The sequence below is a fragment of the Sceloporus occidentalis genome, unplaced genomic scaffold (genome assembly GCF_023333645.1).
Source record: "Sceloporus occidentalis isolate IW3139 unplaced genomic scaffold, rSceOcc1.0.p SCAF_89, whole genome shotgun sequence".
NCBI classification, from domain to species: Eukaryota; Metazoa; Chordata; class Lepidosauria; order Squamata; family Phrynosomatidae; genus Sceloporus; species Sceloporus occidentalis.
This window is the reverse complement of record NW_028317069.1, coordinates 2221497-2242679: the sequence shown is the minus strand read 5'-3', so window position 1 is coordinate 2242679 and position 21183 is coordinate 2221497. Positions and strand designations below refer to the sequence as shown.

The 21183-nt window shown below is 39.7% G+C and overlaps 2 protein-coding genes across 2 annotated transcripts in view; both read left to right on the top strand.

Moving 5' to 3' along the window:
* LOC149284694 (synaptojanin-2-binding protein-like) overlaps positions 1 to 21183 on the top strand; it is a 42504-nt gene that overhangs the window by 4660 nt on the left and 16661 nt on the right. Inside the window, exon 4 of the mRNA XM_089496318.1 lies at positions 20056 to 20133. Within this exon, the coding sequence (XP_089352444.1) occupies positions 20056 to 20133 (78 nt within the window). The remainder of the gene's footprint in view (positions 1 to 20055; positions 20134 to 21183) is intronic.
* On the top strand, positions 6491 to 16183 carry LOC149284695 (deubiquitinase DESI2-like). Its single transcript, XM_089496398.1, has 5 exons — positions 6491 to 6529; positions 13092 to 13164; positions 13364 to 13457; positions 14907 to 15048; positions 15941 to 16183. The coding sequence occupies exons 1-5, from the start codon at positions 6491 to 6493 to the stop codon at positions 16181 to 16183; spliced, it is 591 nt and encodes a 196-aa protein (XP_089352524.1).

Genomic DNA, 21183 nt, shown 5'->3' with positions numbered 1-21183 from the left:
TACATATACTTCACATAATTTTAGAGATTCAACTGGGAAAAAAAACCCATTTGTGATGTATAATTTATTTTTTGTAATATCTGGTGTCTTTGTTTTCTCAGCTTCAGAACCAACCCAACGGCCCGTCCAGTACCCGGAGCGAGAGCGACCCCGAAGGGATATCATTGGCCGTGATCGCCTTGCCTATACTGGCAGCCGTTTTGATTTATGCGTTCTTTGCATATCGGCATCGCTCGTAAAATTCTGAAGGGTTGATTGGTGAAAAAGCCATCGATGTTTAATATGTATTGTCGTATCAGATACCTCCGCGATGCGTATATCTACTGCCTGGCCTTTGTATGTTCCCATAGCTTGGATACACAAGCCACAGTATTGGGTCTCAAGACACTGAAATTAAGTTTTATCCGTACACACGTACCCTGCTAACTTATTGTAATTAGTATCCTTTTTTTTTATGCTGTGTATCAGTTTTGTTCATAAATATTTCATGATTTTTGATACCTATGGAATGTCTTAAATTGGGATTATATGCAAGTCCTCTAGCTGTGCTGAGAAATAACCTTATAGGACACACTCTGGAGAAACTAATTTGGGTATGAAAAAGGTTGTAAATCTTTAAATCCTGTAATTCCCTGTTATCTTTTGAAGCTCTGGGTTTACTACTTTATAAGGAATCATCTGATGATGATGATGATGATGATGACGGCTAGGTGAATGCCATTTGTCAGCCATACAGTTGCTCTCGTGCTGTTAGTGAAATCCAGCTCCCATGCTCACCCGCCAGCATCGCGATGGTTAGTTTCTGGCTGAGAACCATAGGAGTTTTGTTTCAACCCGCAGCGAACTATTGGTTGATTTCCTACACCAAAGAGAAAGATGTGCCTTCCTAAACTGTAGCGCTGAAAGTGCCTTCTAACTAAAGAAAAAGCATTCGAATGATCCAAAGTAATAAAACCTGTTTTATTGCCTTCATAATAAATTATATTATCAGAAAAACTTAGTGGGAAAGCCTCCACTGTGATTTTTATTTTTATTATGGACCCAAGAACATGCCCCCCCCCCCATCATCCTTTGGTTTTTGGCCCAAGGACTTATGAGGGACCGTCAATGTCCCCTCTCTCTCTGCCTAATTTTGTACATCTAGAACGGCTGGCAGCCCCGTTGTCGGGTTTGTCCTTGAAAGCTGTGCCACCACCGTGTTGTTCAGGGATGGAGGTACCTTGGTGCAGATGAGAGGAGCTTCTGTCTTACACAGCACATGAACCCAGCCTTAATGAAGCTGCTCTCGGCACTGGAGGGTACGGCATAGACCATCCTCCGGTGCTAGACATACAATTTTAGATCATTCACAATTGCCGTTTTTCTCTGGAGATCAGTGGCCTACGCTTTTCTGTTATTTTCCTTTCAGAGGGCTGAAGCGTATGATTTATTATTTTGAAACCACACTTTCCCTGGTAGGACTGATCTAATGGGCCCTCTACCAGAACACTGAATTATGTTGCATCTTCACTAGCTTTATATATATTATATGGACCTGGCATTACCTGTAAAGTCTTGGTCTGAGCAACAGACCTCTTCTCGAACTAAAGCGTGTTAGTTACAATCCATTCCGCGTTTGTCCTCTAGTCCCTGTCCTTGTCATCTTTTGGTATTTATTTTTGGGAATGTTTTACTCTACTCTCTAATGTATCACATGCCATTTGATCCCGTGATCAACGCAACCCAATGGGATTTACCCACCAATCGCTAACCACTGAATCACTTGCATGACATTCTATTTCTTACTCTGTTGATTGTGTCAGCGTCGCTTTTTTTTTTTACATTTGTAAACTGTTGCGATTCTTATCTGTATTGCATAATACAAGAACTCTTTGGTTTTTGATCAGTGAACGCTGTTATGCGTAAATGCGAAAAATATTTACCTTGCTGGAGATTTCAGCAGTGTCCCTTGGGCAAAAATCTTGTATGGGGAACCTATATGGGGAAATACATTGGGTTAATCATTTCTGATATGTATACTTGATGGATCAATTCAGTTGTTTTGATGATCAGCTGCATTGATTATTTAATTCTTGAGAAACCATAGCTGTCCCCATGGTAAACGTTTGGGTCTATTCAGTAAGGTTGGAAGAAGCGTTTGCCGGAGAGCTGTAGTTCCAACTTTTTCACTATGCTTTTTTTTTTTTTGAAGGTCCGACCTTGGTGAGCTTCTACTGATGGAAGAGCTTGGCTGGCCATGTATAATGTATAGGTCAATCAGTGAGATTTCTTCAGTCTCCTCTCTCGTTGAACTATACATTTATACAGGACCAGCCCTTCTTGCTGGAGAAACCTGACCATTTATAATGAATAGTGAAGTGAAGGAGTTCGAACCACAATTCTCTTGCCAACCCCCCTAAAGATCATGTCCAGAGGAGTTGCAGTTTCAAACGCTGTGAATTCACTATGTTTTAAAAAGTGTCATCCTTGGCAAATTTCCCTGCAAGAATGGCCAGACTGGCAGTGTAGTTCAATCGGCGCATTGGCTTTCAGGAAATGTTATTTATTTGGTTATAAATTATACAGGGCCATATATAGAGTTGGCGCAAAGGGAAGTTAGTAAGATGAAACTGCAACTCTCCTGTCAACTTCCTGTAGTGTCTTTCTTAATAATGTGTTTCTAGTGAAGATGCAGAATAGAGGTATTAAAAAGGAAATGCTGCATGAATTAACGTATTGCCAGTTATTTAATGAGTTCTGAAGCAGGTATTATGCATACCTGGGAACTTCCTTGGGTAATTACCCGGGGCTCTCCCTCTTCTGGGGAGAGTGGCTCCATGAAGGGTGGGGCTAATAGTGCATGGGGCGTGTTATGTTGGCCGCAGACAGGCTTGGGTGGGTGGGCTTTTGAGTAGGAGGGGAAGTGGGCGTGTCTAAGCACGACTACCCTTCCTGCAGATAAAGAAAAATGACCCGGAGACCCTGGAAAGCACCGCTTCACCCGGAGACTCTGGGTCAATCTTGGAGCGTTCCCAGGTAGGAAAATTGGAGATTCTGTAAACAAAGTTTGATTTTGTTTGTATCCTTCCTGGCAATAAAGGGTGTATATATATATATATATATATATATATATATATATATATATATATATAATTAACTTTGTAGCACATATCCTTGCCGACCTTTGGGGAACAATGTAGAAGAAATAGGCGATACAGAAAGTAGCAAAGTGTCAATCTAATACGAAACCTCTTTCGAAAACTCACGGACTTTCCAGCTGAATGCATTTTTATCGGCCGGTCATAGGATGCTGGCCTGGTTTGCTTGAAATATTTATGCCTGGAGAATATGAGGGTGCTAAAGAGAGAATGTATCCTAAGCATGATTGTAAAGCATGTCAGTTCTGTAATGGAGATATATATATATATATATATATATATATATATATATATATAGAAGATATTGTGCAAGTCCTGTTTCTGCAGAAAAAAACCCCTATTGTAAAGGACGATCGACAAATAAATAACTCACTATGGACAAGCCTGGATCATGTTCTTTATTTTTAATATATTTGAATAGTTTCAGAAAAACACTCCTATTTGCGCTGCCAATCGTTTTAATTTTACATAATCTTAAGGGTGTTTTTTTTTTTTTTTTTGCAGTCCATCAGAAGCAACTCAAATTAATTTGTGCTAATTAATATTATTATATAATAGAACATTGCCAGCTCGTTGGTGAAGGTTTTACAAATAACGGGGCAATAAACCCCGTGAAAATAATGGTTATTATTTCTTGATCAGAGAGCAGGGACCTATTATATTACCCTTCTTCTGCAAGATGGCTCTTGAAACAATCACACAGGCTACACAAAGCAAAGTAGTGGAAATGAAATACCGTGTCTAGGTCAGCAAAATGAAGATGCCTAGACCTCGCGGCTAATTAATTTGGGCTTATAAGTCCGTTTTTTGCTTCTGTCCGCTTTGCCATAATCATCATAGTCATCTCCTAGCAGCGGACCTCCAATTTCTCAGAGGGCTGAGAAACTGCATTTGATTAGAAAATTAGTCTAATTTTCCAAATACCTATTCCTAAAATTGGTTGGCCTTTTTTCCTTTTGTATGTGATGGTTTGTAAAAAAAAAAATATATATGTATATATGTTTTTTAATAAAAACATTTAAATCAGTAAACCAATCTCAACCCTACTCTTTTGAGATCTTAATCATGCTCTTTTGGTTTAAAATTTAAAACGCCGAACTTGGCCGGTCCTTCTTTAATAACTGCCATATGCCATTAACTAATTACACACGATGGATAGCAGGTATCTTCTCCCAATATGGTTTTGGCAGCTGTTATTTTCTAGTTATCACAAATATTTTCTCTCTGAGACATATGTTTGAAAAACAAAACAATAAATGTCTAAATTGGAAACCAATTTCATCCAATTTTCCATACTTTCTTTACACCAGTATCTGTGCGTTTTTCTTCTGATCTCGTAACTGCAAGAAGATGGGGTTGAAGCGGAGAATAAACTAAATAATCGTTCCGCGTTGGGAAAGACCAAAAGGGATCATAAGACCTTAAGCCGTATCTCATATACTTGGGCATGGTCCTCATCTTTGAGCACTGGATCTTGGTCCCACTGGTGTTCTGTTGATAATGATGACAATATTTAGAATGATGTTGGAGAAGCAGAATTTAGAGCACATGTAGAGTAGCGCTTGGTAGGTCCCATCAAGCCACCGGAGGAGACATGGAGAAGGTTCAGAGAGATGTCTCAGCAGGATCACAGAATGCTGTTACTTGAGGAGCTGCACAAGAACTCTAGTTTCTGGACCAAGCTTGTATTCCACAGGAAAGATGGTCCGATAGTGCCACATGGCCTTGAAATGTGAATTTTAGACGATGCTGCTCTGGAGATTCATCAGGAGTTAAATTACAGTTATCACAATGTTTCTTTTGGGGTTTGCCACATGAGTGTTTAAGGTGCAGATGGAGTTAGATTCCCACTGAGTCCCTCAGGAGTAAAACTTGCTGGCAACTAGCCTCAGCCTCCCTCTCAGAATTATTTATAAATTAAGCGTGCGTGTATAAGACGCCGAGTGTGTATATCGCAGGACCAGCCATATCCCTGTTCTCTGGGTCTGCATGATATCTGGTAATAAAACTAATAAAATGACCGATCTCCTAAGGTTTATTTTCTTAGTGTACTACAGAGCAAACTAATGTTTTGCCTTAATCTAAAATGGCTTTTAATAAAAAAAAAAAATCACCAATATAACATACCACATACTTTACTGTACACAGATTTATGATTCTTGTAAAATACAGAAGATTTTGCCTTGTAATCTTTATTGCCAAAACTGCTCTACGGCACTGCTCTTTTTTTTTTTTTTTTTTTTTTTTTTTAATGAAATAACCATTATTTCTAGCTTCAGAAATCACTTCTTTGATTACATGTCATTAGGGAATTCCTCCTTTGATGTTTATGAAATGGGGTGGGGGGTGTCTCTGCTGCTCTCCATGAATGGAGCACATGAAGTATTCATGATTTTATCTCCACAGGACCAGGGATGCTGTATGATGTACGTAACTTGCCTCCCTGCGGCTTCCATTCAGATACATTTGGCAGCGGCAGGCAAGCAGCCGAGGCGCCTCCTCCTGTTTAGATGAGGTCATCTGTATTCCCTTCCTTTTTATTTTTTTTCCCATGGATTCTACAAAGACTGCGCTGTACCAGCACCAGGGTCGGATTGCTTGCCTAGCACCAGGATCCCTTGGAGTACGCATAGAGCTCAGTCTTCATGGAATCCGTGCTAATCTAATCAAACCTCTAGATGCGTTGCTCCGCATCATGATCCGACAGATATTTTTTCACTATTATTTTTTGCGTTTCACTCTATGAGCAGCATCAGGACCATGGGTGCTACGAGACCTGAACGTTTCCATCAGCAGATATAGGAAATGGAGAGAAGTCCCAGGGATGCTAATCTGATTTAAAGCTCTCACTGAGATTTACGCGCATTGTCATCTAGTCATCTGGAGAAAGCCGTCTAATGCGCAAGAGCGAAAAGGTGGACAGTCTAGAATTTTTGGTGGACAGGGGAGCGAGAGAGAGAGAGCAGCATGTTTTGGGATGCTAACATCACCTTAAACATTCTGGAGGTCATTGGCGTACATTTGACCCATACGTTCCTGCAGATTCTCTAGCAGTCCGCATTGGTGAACTCATTCATACTAACTTTCTCCTGTATGAACTTGGAAGCTTAGCATTTGGGCTTTTTTTTACATTTATTGCCAGCATTTCCCTGGAGATCCAATCAATTTATACCCATGAGCTGCAGCGTGAGAAAGAAACCCTTATTATGTGTAACTTTGGATAACGAGGACTTTAGCTCTCTTTGCTTGACATTCTAGAATGTGACCATCTCCAGATCCAGTCGCTAATAGTATTACTGACCGCAGGGGATTTAAACGCATGTAAGAGCCAGAACCCGCAGCCAAGACTCACAATGGCCAATGAACCAGTTATACTAAATGTGTATGACATGGTAAGTTTTGCATGCTTTTGATGTCCCTTTAACGAGATAAATATTTCATGGCTGTATTTCTAATCGGTCTTGTATGTCTGGAGGCGTGCATAATGCAGCTCATTCTTGGATAGCATCCTCCTGTCTGATGAGCCCTACCTTGGTTTCCACTTGCCTACCCAGAATACATTTGGATTTGCAGTGCTAGAACCCTAAAGATATTTCTTGCCTTTATCTAGGTTTACATAGAACTTGATGGCACATAAGACCCATTCATCCCATCTAGTCTGGCTATTTTTCCTGATTTAAAAGCCCAAACCTTAATCAGTTCTTGGTCTCGTCTTAGATTTAGGGGCCACATGTCTATCCCATGCATGTTTAATTTCCCTCACTGTATTAGCCTCTAGTGCTTCTGCTGGGAGGCTGTTCTACTTATCTACCACCTTCATCTTCCATCTAAGCCTCTGCCCCCCTCTAGATTATGGTCTCTCGTTCTAACATTTCTCCTCCTTTGAAATAAACTTCCCTCCTGTACTTCATGTATCTAAAGTTCCTAGTACACCACGTCTTAATAATACCATAAAGCCAACATGTTAAGCAGTACAATGCATTACAACTAGAACAATTCTTTTATTCTTTTATCAATTTTCATGTTTCTTGAATTTTCTAAATTCGTTTAGGAAGCCCCTAATTTTATCTGAGAATATTTCTTATATTCCTAAATAGTATGATCTTTATAAGACTAATGGCTTTGCTGTCTTACTTTGTCCTTTTTTTCTTTTTAATTTGAGTACAACATTTAGGTTAATACTGTGTTTGTATGCAAAAGCATAGCGTGAATGAACTCCAGAATGAACTCGGGGGAATACATTTTCCTGTGCACGTAACCTCAACCACTTCCTGTGGCTCAACCAAGTAACAAGGGCCAAGAAGATGATGCAGGAAGTGGAAAGTGCAAAGGATAAATACTACCCCCGAAAACACTTTCTGGTTCGACCTCAAAGTTTTCGCCACCAGATTCTTAGGTCCACAAATAGTTTTAATACAGGTGGTCTAATGGAAAAATGGCAGTTTTATTGAATTATTTGAGGCTCATACCCATGAAGCTCATACTCATGTGCTGCTGCATTGTGGTTATGTAAGAAGCACAAAGAGACATGCTACTAAATTAATATGAAGGATGGAGCACCTTAGTTACAAAGAAAAGCTAGAAAAATTGAATTTGTTTACACTAGAAAAACGGGGTCTTGGAGGGGATAATACCAGCCGCTCTCTGATGACCGGTTCATTAATAGGACTGCGCAAGGAACAAGAGGTCATCCATTCAGACCTCAAGAAAGGACCTCACACTTAAAGCAGCGAAAAGGGTTCTTAACAGTAAGAGCAGTAAAGATGTGGAATCCACTACCGACAGAGGTTGTGCTATCAGATCCAATGGATGCCTTTAAATATGGACTGGAGATGACATAAAATATATGTGGAATATGCTGGGATATGATGGCGCCATCATATTCCCCAATGCTGTACAATGGGTCAAATAACAATTTGGACTTACAGTAACAAAAGGGTAAGGAGCTTAAAATGCAAAAAGAGATCTTTGGAGGAAAAAGACGGTTGGAAAAGTACCGGCTGACTACCCCTTTGAAGACACTTGGTATTTAGCAGATCTGATCTTATATCCTTCCCACTGAAGGTTCAATCACATAAAACCATTTTGGCTTCTAACAGTAATAGAAATGGTGCTTCTTGTGCATTTAGTTGTCCTTGTCCATGGCTGCTGACCGTGGTCCTGAAACAGCCTTATCACTAGGTCTCTATGGATAATGCGCATTGTTTCCAACATTTACTATCATCTTTGGGATCCATTGACTAAAATGAAGTTGTGGTTTCAACTTTCTCACTTCGCTATTCATTATGAAAGGCTAACACTGGCAAGTCTCTGCCGCAAGAAGAGCTGAGCTGGCCCTGTATGATGGATAACTCAATCGGAGAGGAGGCATTGGAGAAACGATTTAAGTATACACTATCCAGGACCAGCCAAGCTATTCCTGCAGGAGAAACGTATTGGGGTTGGACCTTCATAACGTATAGTGAGGTCAAGAACTTTCCTGACAACACTCCCTTTAGTGAATAGACCCCTTTTCTTCATCTATTAAATAGGCAATAAATCAGAGATCCGATATGCCAGATGGCCAGTCCAGGCCCATAATATAATATATATATATATATTTCTCAGCTGATAAATCTGATAAATGTGTAGCAACCTTATTCATAAATAATATTGCTGTTGTCTATATATATAGAGGGCGAATAGCACATGAATATGTATTAGTGATATGAGTAACTTGCATATTAATTGGTTGCTTTGGATAATATTCATTTTAAGTAGAAACGGCTTCTGTTGATGACTGTTCTGTTCTAGGGGTCCCCACGCTGCAGGGTTGCTGGGCAATAAATAGATTGATAAACAAGTATCTGGGTAACAGATATGATGTCACAGAGTTATTTTACATAAACCTCTTACCGCGTTTGCCTGTAAGCCAGGCATTATTCGATTCTTGCTTCGTTTTCAAGGGCACACCGTGTCCCTGTTTAGAGGCTTTACTGTGTAGGTGGTACTTCCATTCACAAACGTGTTTCTGCATATTCGACGGGAATATAATTAACCCTCTGGGTGCCAATGCTCTGTGCAACGTGTTGCCTCGATAGGGATTTCACTTGATTTTCTACTGCTTATCGGTGCTGCAAGTTGAGCAGTCCCTTTTTCCTCCCCAGAGGGAATGCCTTCTATTCAATTTTCTATAAGTTAATGCCGCCGGTAAATCCTCCGCTCAGAAGCTTGTTTTAATGCCTGCTCTTTATCCTTAAAGTGGTTTCATGGTGTGTTTAAAGAGTTCGCAGCTCCGCGCCGCGCAGGAAACATGTGAAGATCAGGGGATGAGAAAGCTATTAATGGATGGAGTGAAACAGATTGGCGAAGAAAATGAGAACACATAATTAAAGCATCCCCCCCCCCCCCGTAGGAGACCTGCAGCAAAGGCATTAAGGAAATCACGAAGCCACACTTTTAGCACAAAGCTTCTTATTATAGACCCAAACATCTGACTATCTCCAGGCCTACAGGAGAAGCTGAAAATAGAACGTGCTATGCTTTACAACATATACCTGTTCTAGAATCCCTATCGAAAGGGTTCTGGAAGTCTGGTCTAACAACATAACTACGTGCATGCGCTTCTACTTGCAGTTAGCTAATAGGTAGCTCATCTTTCCAATAATGATTGGAGAAGCCAAAAAGTCGAGACCATACTCTGACAGTAGACAGCTTAGGATGCCCATATGCCCCAAATCTGTTCAGGTACCTTTCCAAAGCATTGTACAGATGTATGTGTGCTCTAGTTGTCAGTAATACGCTATTGTAACACTAAAATGGCTACAAGCGATATCAATAGAAAAGAACCCATTCATATAATAAATTAGGAAACAATTGTACCCCCCCCAAATATATATATATAACACTTGAGTAAGTTCTTAGTATCCAATTTCTACAACATGCACGGTTCTGTTAAAATAAATAGTTTATGATTGGGCATTGCAGAGACGACTATTCTCGTCTCCCCAGGCAATAGTGTTATAGAACATTATTATTTTATATGTGGTTATATTCAAGCGAATACGATAGCCTGGATAGTGAGAAGAGGATTAGAAGAGAGCTCAGTTGACTCAGTTACGTTATATATACTGGTATATTAAATATTTATATTATACATACTGTATTAAATGAACGATATGTATGCTGTGAAGTCTCTCCAGGCCGCAAACTCATAGAAATGTATTATCTGTAAGCATCTGTGCTACTGGATCAAAACTAAGAGCCCTTACGAGCACTCGGCGTACGGAGAGGAATACAAATGAATGAATGCATCATTACTTGTATGGTCACCGATGCTGTTTCTGATGTTGCCGACAGCTGAATATCCTGCCTCTTTACTTAAAAAAGATATTATTGACCATAGACTTTACAGGATACATATTGCTGGCTACGAATGAATTCATGAGGCCTGAATTACTAGAATTGTAACGTATTAGCTACACGGGCAACTGGAGCTCTGAATTTGGAGTAGATAAGAGTTAACTTACTGTCATGGCTGCCAAATGGAGAAGATGCCTTATTGCACTCTACATGATAAGGGCACGTAGATGAATTTGTCATTGCAACCACCGAGGGGCATGTTTCTAAGATGGGGTGTGATCATTGTTGCTCTCATTTGGTCAGTCACTAGAGGTTGTTGCATTGTTCATGTTCTAGGAGCCATCTCTTTGACCCATCCAGTCGTCTGGTTTGCACGGTCTAACTCAACGCTCCATGTTATTATAAGGTAACCAGCACATCTGTTTTATGTGCTTTGTTTCTTATAGAGTGGACGTTTGGGGGTGGTAGTGGCGCATGAATATTCACAAAACCACCTTGAAGACCTCTGGTTTGCCATGAGTCACCCTCCAGATTTTTGCAATGAAGGTTCCCTCACTGGTGGATCCCAATACTACGGTCCCAAAACAGCCTCCTTTCTCCACCCTGTCCTAACAAAGTCCCATCTTCCACCTTTTGTTCCATTACGTGTTCAAAGTAGTTTCTAATCATCAGTAGACGTCCACGCCGCCCTCTTCTTCACCCCGTCACTTAGAGCTCTATGGGCTTTCCTCCCTGATTCTATGCACGCTGGGTTGGGGTGCAGTTCCCATTTATATGGCCCATCTGTTACGCCTACAAGCCTGTTCCTAAAACAAAGCCGGTCATCCACCTGTTGTGTTCCGGCTGAATATCAGTACATTCATTTTTGCTGGAGCTTTTACTGGCTTAGTGATACCCCCGTCATTCATTTTTTCCCAATATTTGTTCTCTGAAAAGATATTAAAAATGAACACGTGGAATTAATGGATTATCCTGTATCTTCCGGATAAAAAGAAGGTCAAAACTTCAAGCCCGTTCTTTGACCTCTGAAGCCGACACCTTAAGTCTCACTAATTCATATTTGTCGCTTTCCTTGCCTTCTTTCTGCCTCTCCATCAATCACTTTGTGCATTTTCTTTTATCATGCGGTCGCAGCGTACGGCCAGACCTCCGAGGTCCATCGATCACAGCACAAAAGCCAAAACATCTTTACAGAATGCTGAAGCCGCGCTTCCCGAAGCACAATGCGTCTTAATTATAACAGATAGGAACCCCTATCAGTCAAGATGAGCGGGAAAGCGGAGATAGGAGCCATTTATAGGACCTGTCATTTATGTACCATTGGCTAGACTACAATCCAATGTCATCCTGTACGACGCAATGTGTGTAAATGCTTTCCCTACTATATCTAAAGGTCTCAAATTATTATTTTTCCATGTACCTTAAAGGGTAAATAGTAACTAGTATCTTTAGATTTAAGAACATTAAAAGTACCACCTGAATCCGTTGGTGAGCTTGGTGACCCTACTGCTAAACAACAATTAGGAATGGAAAGTATTCAGAGGACTTCGGGACAAGTAATCACGTTGGGGCAGGGGTACTTGCACCAGGGATGGGGTTTTTTATTTTTTTTTATATAAATCATTGATTCCTGCGGGGCATTTCTTGAAAAGCCTATTGCTGCCCACCCCTGAATTGCACATTCTGTATGCTGGATGGCAAGAGAAATGAACCAGGTGCCAGAAAGGGTAAAGTAATTAGTAACTAATTAGTAATTAGTGGTAAATGATAATGGGGGAAATATTACACAATATTATTTATTATTATATTGTTATTTTTATACAGCACCTCTTACACGCCGTATATTCGAAGGGGTCTGACAGACTAATATAGGCCGATACGTTAGATAAAGAGGGACCTGTTTGTAAGTTTACAATCTAGAGGATAAAAGGAGATCCTATCAGCAGAGAAAACATGTAAATGTTCTTGATGTTGGACCATTCCGTTGCTTGTTAGGACCCCCTTTCAAATTCTGCCCCAGAATCACGTACTATAAACTATAAAGAACCCATATGGCATTCAGAATTTGACGGGGGAATCATTCGGCCCCATCTTGTCTGCCCGTTTTTCCTGCTGTGGGGAATCAGTTCTTGGTCCCCTCCTATACACACATTTTTTTTAGTTAATGTGGTTTGAATATCAGTTAAAAACACATTGGATATATTATAACGTATTTGCTAACACTGCAAATGCATCCTCCGGAAACTTCTATTTAAAGTCAAAACAGGATACGCTGTGTTATCTGGAGGGTCACATGGTAAATGCAAGGCTAAGCATTTGTGCTACGATTTCACAATTTATTATTTTGTGCGTTTTTAGTGATTTTAAATAATAATTATAAAACATCATTTCTGTTGATAGCCTTTCTCAAATCAAATAACGTTCTTCGTAATCTATTGCATTATGATATGTAAATCCTACAAGTAAGCACTTTTCAGAAATCAAGTCAAGTGGTACTAAATTGACATTAAACACACATTTAACGGGAGGCTGTCAGCGCTCACTTGATTTTTCCTTATTACTGTAAAAAAAAATAATGATATAGATTTTAACGTGTTTGTATCTGTTTTGCAGTATTGGATCAATGAATACACAGCTACTCTGGGAATAGGGGTATTCCATTCAGGGATCGAAATCTACGGCAGAGGTAGGTAGTTAAACAAGTGGTTGGTTAATTTTCATGGTTGACTAGGATTATTTAGCCCACCCAGGATAAACTAATCCCAGAGAAGGGATTTATATATGTGTATATATATATATATATGTGTGTGTGTATATATATATATATATATATATATATATATGTATAGGGATATTTACAGTTGTTCGCATTTCTTTCCCAACAGAGTTTGCTTACGGAGGCCATCCATACCCATTTAGTGGGATTTTCGAAATCACGCCTGGCAGTGCCGTGGAGCTCGGAGAGACATTCAAATTCAAGTGAGTCCATGTGATCACCGCAGTGTGTTTCCATCTTTGCAAATATAATAAATATTCAAAAATAACGCATCAAACATGGAGGAAAAAAAAGATCTGCAGTTTTATTTGTACAGCCCTGCAAAGTTTCCTGTCCCCTAACTCAATATTTGCTTTTGTGGTGGATAAACAGCGTGCCTTCTGATTCTGGACCAGAATCCTATATTAATAAGTTGACGCGGCAGTCAAGCGCGGTCTTACAAATATAAGCTACTACTATCAAGCTATCATCCAGCAGTGAAGAAAATGCTATCGATGCCTCAGAATACCTTAACATGCACCTCGCCTACATATGAGAAGCTTTTTCTACGACGTCTGTACGAAGAACATCTATGAAGAATCCAGAAAAATCCATTTTGAGCCCCTTGTCATCATCATCATCATCATTACCGGAATTGTGATCTTCACTAATGCCACCAGCATAACCACTGCCACCGGTGTCTGCTTCTTTTTGCCAATGAAAAATGTTGCATTTCCGACCACATGATTAGACTCATCACCACCGATATGGAATACGTTTTACTCTTGATGGCCAGTAATATGGTCATCTACTGTATGTGTAAGAAGAAACTGAACAGGGGAACATTCGCGATTGAGGATCCCAGAGTTAGGGTGAGTTGTGCTAATGTAGGATGGATAAGAGACGGGAAAACATGACCATCGACTGCCAGGGAAATGGCAACGTGGGCCAGAAAAATGTCAACGTGGGCCAGAAAAATAACGTGAAGATGTGTGGGCTTACAAACAATCTGCTGCATTGTTTACAGGATAATCCACACAGTCCCCAAGAAAAACAAGGACTGCATTCTGGCAGGGCGCATTAACTAGGCAAGCACCATGGAACCGACACCACTGTCCTTTATGCCATCACAGATGCCATCTACTAGAGCTACCAAAAGGTTATTGTGGTGGTGGAGGCATGTCCATAATGGAGAGGACAGGCTTGTTCTGTAGGTGAAGTGTGATGCGGACAGAGTATGATGTCACACTCTGGCCAATGTTCTACAACAAGTCATTGTCCGCTATGGGCATGCTTTGTACCATACAGAACGTAGTTCATTTAGTATGTTGATCTATACAAAGAAAAAAAAAACCACAGCTACACAAGGACATACAAGCCACGGTAGATAAGCATAGATCTTATAGACAAGTATCAGCATCTCATAAAAGTAAAACAAACAATGTATGGAAAATAGAATGCTTACCCAAAATGCCTATTTTTTTAACACTATTTACAAAATATCATGAGTTTTCTGCATACCACCCAACAGTCCATTTTTGCAGGGTCTTTAACCCCCGATATATTCTTCTAGGAACCCACATGTTAAATATTTCACCTTATATGTTTGTATACCATTCTATAATACTTTGTGCTATGCTACCTTGTATTCATCACATTTGTTTCTGTTACAGGGAATCTATTGCCCTGGGCACTACGGATTTCACAGAGGAAGATATAGATAACATCATGGAAGAGCTAGGGAAGGAGTATAAAGGAAACGCTTATCACCTAATGCACAAAAACTGTAATCACTTTTCGGCGGCGCTGGCTGAGGTTTGTATTCCTTCCGAGATACCTCGGTACAGATCTCTATGCGCATCCCTCTCAGTATCTTAATCCTGTATCATAACAGCAGCATACTTTGCTTGCGCTCTAATAAAACTAGGGCTGGGGGGATGTGGTGTGATCTGATTATGGCACCGAGCAAACAGCTGGTGCTGGAGAGAAGCCCAGGCAGAAAACACACGCTCAGAACAGAGATCAGCGCTGAAAATATTCACATACCGGTTGGGTGGATGTCAGATGTGAAATAAATGTGCATAAAATATGAGCAACAGATGGATTTAGAATTTCTTCTAATAATCAGTTTGACCCTCTGTGTGCCGGAGTAACAAGTAACGCACTGAAGAGCAATCAGTATTCCTTCCAAACATTTCCATCATATTCTATAGGTGAAAACATGCAGCAATGTGTTTACAAACTTTTTTAACAAAACTTTTTATATATATATATATATATATATATATATATATATATATACATACATATACTATGCGAATCATATATATATATATATATAATTGTGACATAGGAACATAAAATTTGAAGGCACATAAGATCCATGCGGTTCTTTAGTCTGCCCATTTTTCCTTCTATTGTGAGGCTGTTCCACTTCTCTACTACCCTCTCAGTAAAATAAGACTTCCATACACTATACCTAAGCTTCCGACTTGTTCTTTATCACTAGAATTACTTTCATTTAAGTAAAACACTTGATATGACTTCCCTCTTGTCTTCATAGTCAAAAATCAATAGTGATATAAAGACTCAATTAAAGTTCCCCAAGCCATCTTGGATATTTTTTTTTTTAACCCAACACACTTGGTGTTTTGAAATGTTTCATGTTGGTTTAGAAATAATTGATGATGATTGTCTACGTTTCTAGATGCTGTGTGGGAAGGAAATCCCTCGCTGGGTGAATCGGTTAGCCTACTTCAGCTCATGCATCCCATTTCTTCAGAGCTGCCTTCCGAAGGAATGGCTGACACCAGCAGCCTTGCAGAGTCACATCACGCTTGGCCTCCAAAGAGAAGAACAGGGAGACACAACAGATGAGGACTCACCATCCACTTCGGCAGCAGCAGCCGCCCCATCCGGAACGCGAACGTGCCGACACACTAGAGTTTAAATGACATCGTGTGTCTCTTCGGACCATCATCGGACAGTTAGGTCCACATGTTGTCGACACACAACAAAACTTCAACTTCTTCGTATGCATTTTTACTATTTTTCTTTTTTTCACAACAGATAATGAATGCTACATTTGGAAAAAGTCCACGTTATTATGCAACAAAAAAAGAACCTTTTCTTTCTGCTCAGAATGTTGATTCCTAAGGAATTTGCCATACGGTTTCTAGTTTTGTGTGCGTTTTTGAATGTTAAACGTAGTGTTTCTTCTCTTTGAGCCCAAATGACGTCATTGTGTAAAATGTACAATATAAGACTTTAACAGGTTGGGTGACAATTAGCAGCAAACGTGAGTTGATAACTCTTCCTTTTTGTGGAACAGTATAAAAAATACGTACCCCATTGTTTTTACTATTAGGTATAACCAGTTCAGACCTAGGTAAATCCACAACCAAATGTAACAATTGTATGATTGGACTAGTACGTGTTTTTGAAATCAATTCAGATGCTATTTGTCGTTGTTGTGGTTTCTCCAGAAATGTATTTATCCATTGAACATTCATTCAGAAATCCAGATGTTTAATTAATTGCACTCGTTTTGATTTGTAGAACATGCTCAAATCATTGAAAATAAAAGTGTAGAGTTATCATATACCTGCATGGTTAACTAACTATGGTTCGGCGGGGTTGTGTTAAAGAGATCACTGTTGAAAAGCAAACATCTTGGGCAGATGTCTACCTAACTTCTGAGAAGCAAACATCTTGGGCAGATGTCTACCTGGCTGTTGAGAGCAAAAATCTTGGGCAGATGTCTACCTGGCTGTTGAGAGCAAACATCTTGGGCAGATGTCTAGGTGTCTGTTGAGAAGCCAACATCTTGGGCAGATGTCTACCTGGCTGTTGAGAGCAAACATCTTGGGCAGATGTCTAGCTGTCTGTTGAGAAGCCAACATCTTTGGCAGATGTCAACCTGACTGTTGAGAAGCCAACATCTTGGGCAGATGTCTACCTGACAGTTGAGACGCAAATAGCTTGGGCAGATGTCTACAAAATTGCTGTTTTACCAGTCCTCGTGCAAACCTTGATATTTCGTTGTTCAAAGATGCACTTATTGTGGGTCACCTGCATTCAGGCAGGGATATCAACCAGCAAAAGCACCAACTGGCAGTCTTATATATGATCACAGCGGGTAGAATAGGAAGGAGTCAGCTCCAGACTGTCAATCATTCCTGAATTTATGAATCATCTCAGATGGCTGACGCTTGTATGTAGGCAGTTCCGGAGTAATGATTGTGAATAAGGCCCACCCCATACCTGGATTTGCCACCATATAGATATTTACTAGCAATATGGTAAGCACAACCACTAAGATTAAAAGTACATACCATAAAGAATCTATGCTTATCTTCAGGATAATGACAGATGACCAGAGCGGGAGCAGTAAGTATTTCAGGCTTCTTGACGGGTCTCCTGACAGGACATGTTCCAGAGCAGCTCTGTGTAGCCGACATAACACAATGAATTACTATTATTATTCATCAAACACATTTCTGGTCTGCAATTTTAGAAATTCCCCATGAACAGACAAAATAGAAGCCAGAAGGCGTCACGGCAATACAAAGGTAAAGGGCATATCAGAATACAACAGCACTAATCTCATGTTGGACGCCCCTGGTTCAAAGATGAATATAAGGTTAGAGGTGGCACGTACATGCACGTAGCAACAGTGGCGCAAGTGAGGGATATTTATATAAAAAAAATGGAAAATGTGATTTATTTTCATTAAACTTTAATACTGACACAATGGGGGCTATATATATATATATATATATATATATATATATACACATATATATATATATATACAAAGTAGTATCATCACCATAGCAACCAAATGTACCAATATATATATATATATTTATATATATATATATATATATATATACACACACAAAGTAGCCTCATCACCATAGCAACCAATGTACCAGCTGACTAGACCATTTACAAATATAGGCCAAAGGAGGGACACTTGAGGTATGGTGTTAATAACACATGTGTTTATACTTTTGAAGTGATTATATGTCGTTTTATTGATTTAGAATATTAATAAATATGTATTACAGCGAGAGAAAACGCACATACGTCGTTTGTCATCCGCAGCACCGTCTATCAGCAGCAGCCCGGAACTCTTATTGCGACGAGCGCTAGTTGCTAGGAGACACATTTCCGCATGCGCAGATGCTCTTTACCAAAGTCCGTTCAGCACGTCCCGGAAGTTGGTTGTTGTGTGCGTTCGTTACGTTGTTCCCCCAAGGTGATTGAGAATTTACACAGGAAGGGAGACATGTCGAACGCTTTATGGCAGACTCTGAGGAGGAATAAGACCCTCCGTTTTGGGGTGCCCATGTTGGTCAGTATGAATGGAGAGGCAGGAGGAAACCTTTCTAAGTTTAATGTCCGGATTATTGTGTACACAATACACTGATAAAGGGGGGGGGAGCTGCGTGTAGCTGTTATTTGGGTAACGTTACACGGGTTCGGCGTGTTACACCCGCATGCCTGTCGCTCTTTAATCTGGGAATGGGCTCTTATATAAATTTAAACTGCTTTGGGTATAAAGTGTATTTTTATCTACGCGTCTCTTTTCATACACAACCCCCCCAAAAAACAAAATAAATAATGGGTCAATCACTGCCTGCTCAATAGGGAAACACACACACACACACACCTATCTATCTATCTATCTATCATCTATCTATCTATCTATCTATCTATCTATTATCTATCTATATATCTATCTATCATCTATTATCTATCTATCATCTATCTATCTATCATCTATTATCTATCTATCCATCCATCTATCTATTATCTATCTATCTATCATCTATCTCAGACAGGTTGTTTAGTAGCAAACAACCATACCATTTATTTATTACAAATATTATTATTAGTATTATTTTTGTTATTATACACACACACATATCTATCCACACACACACCTCTCTGACGGATTGTTTAGTAGCAAACAACCATACCATTTATTTATTACAAACATTATTATTAGTAGCGTTATTATTATTTTTGTTATTATACACACACATATCTATATATCTACACACACCTCTCTCAGACAGATTGCGCAGTCCAGTAGCAAACAACTCTACCATGTATTTATTACAAATATTGTTATTATTATTAATATATTTTTACATTATATTTCAATCAGAAGCAGTTATAAAAAAAAAAACGTCTCCCACATCTTCTGCATGTCAGAGATGCCTTAATAATAAAAGTCACTGTGACCTAGTTTGCTTATACTTTATCACAATGATGTATGTGGATGACATCACACACACACTGTTTTATGTTCTACGAGTGGCTGTGCTGGTACAATAAATTCATTAATAACAAGCTGGAAGCCCGGGGGGAATGTTTGTTGTTGTCACTGGAATAGAAGTAGGAAATGGTACAGTAATACTACATATTATCAGTAAAGCCTAATGATGATGTGTGAGGTCATCCAATTCAAAGGTGTTTCAGCATGGACATTCCATTGGTTGCTATATAAACACATTTCCGATGTTCCAAAATCATTTTTAATACATACCCCAATATCCATAATAATTCTAAGCCCTGCTCTACAGTAATTATTGCAAGTGGAGCGATGTATGGCCAGATTATGTGGGCCACTCAGTTCCAAGGTCTGTCATCATTGCTGTGTTCTAATTGTGTATACTAATAATTCAGAACATAGGTAACTGTCGGAATATATCTCTGTGGTTGTAGAGAGTAGCCTCTGGACTAAGAATTTGTTTGGAGGCTTCACAAAACTCTTTTTAAACTTTCTAACGTTGCCTTCTCTTCTCTTAGCTGCTTATCGTTGGCGGCTCGTTTGGCCTCCGGGAATTTGCACAAATCCGCTACGATGCTCAAAATTTAAAAAGAAGGGTAAGTTATTTGCTTACTTGCTAACAGAAATGTTATATTTTTCTTGAAAAACATGGCAATATGTCATAAATGGTACCTTTTAATACTTAGACAAGGAAGGCGTATCACCCTTTATAAAGCCTCCTTTCAGCCTCTAACGCTTGCCCTTGTGTTGTTCCAGCTAGCCTGTCTCTACAAATGTGGTCCTTGTATTTATTTGCATGTCTTTCATTCCTTTCTGTCCCAATCTTTGCTAGTGTTTGACATGCTGAATTTTCCTGGTTGCCAATGTCCACGTCAGGGCCGGTTTCTGAGGATCCACGTGAGCCTTGAGGCTATCCCTTGGGTAAAGAACTCTGTGGGGGTGTCTGATCTCCTGATGTGACAGGGGTATCCTGACAGTTGGCTACTAAAATGATTCCCGTCTCCCCATAGAGTTCAATTATAAAATGTCTCAAAGATTAGCAGTCTGATCTAAAAATATTAGGCAGATATATGTTAAAATGGATTTATTTATTCAAATGTAAAGTGGGTTTTTCGTATCGTGCCCACACAAGGGCAATTTTACTGAAGCCACACAGGTCACAGCTGTGCTTCGCCAATGTACGCTCCCCGCATTATCGAAATCATCCAGACGGTGGCGCTGCGTCACCGCTCGTTGTGTTCAGACACACGCGTTGTGTATTGAAGAAAACCAGCAGTTGTCCCAGACGAGGCAGAGTCCTCATTACCGTTACCTTAAACATCATCACGGCTATTTAGCGTTGATCCAAATGTTACCAACGAGAGCCAATGTCCGGTTTAAATATGTCGCAAGTTAAAATATGAGAAATCATGTGGGCTCAACAGGCAATCAATTCACGTTATTATTAGTTCATTACACGATATAAATCACACAGCTCTAGGCTGTCTGGGCCACGACGTATTTTGAGTGTCATGGGAGTGACAAGAATTTTTGGGGTGTTTTAATAAACTGGTTTCCTTTCTCATTTTACCTTGAGTCGTTTGTTCATACAATCTTTACTCCCCTCTTTTTTTTTACTGCGTATCCTGCAGCGTTAGTTTTTATAC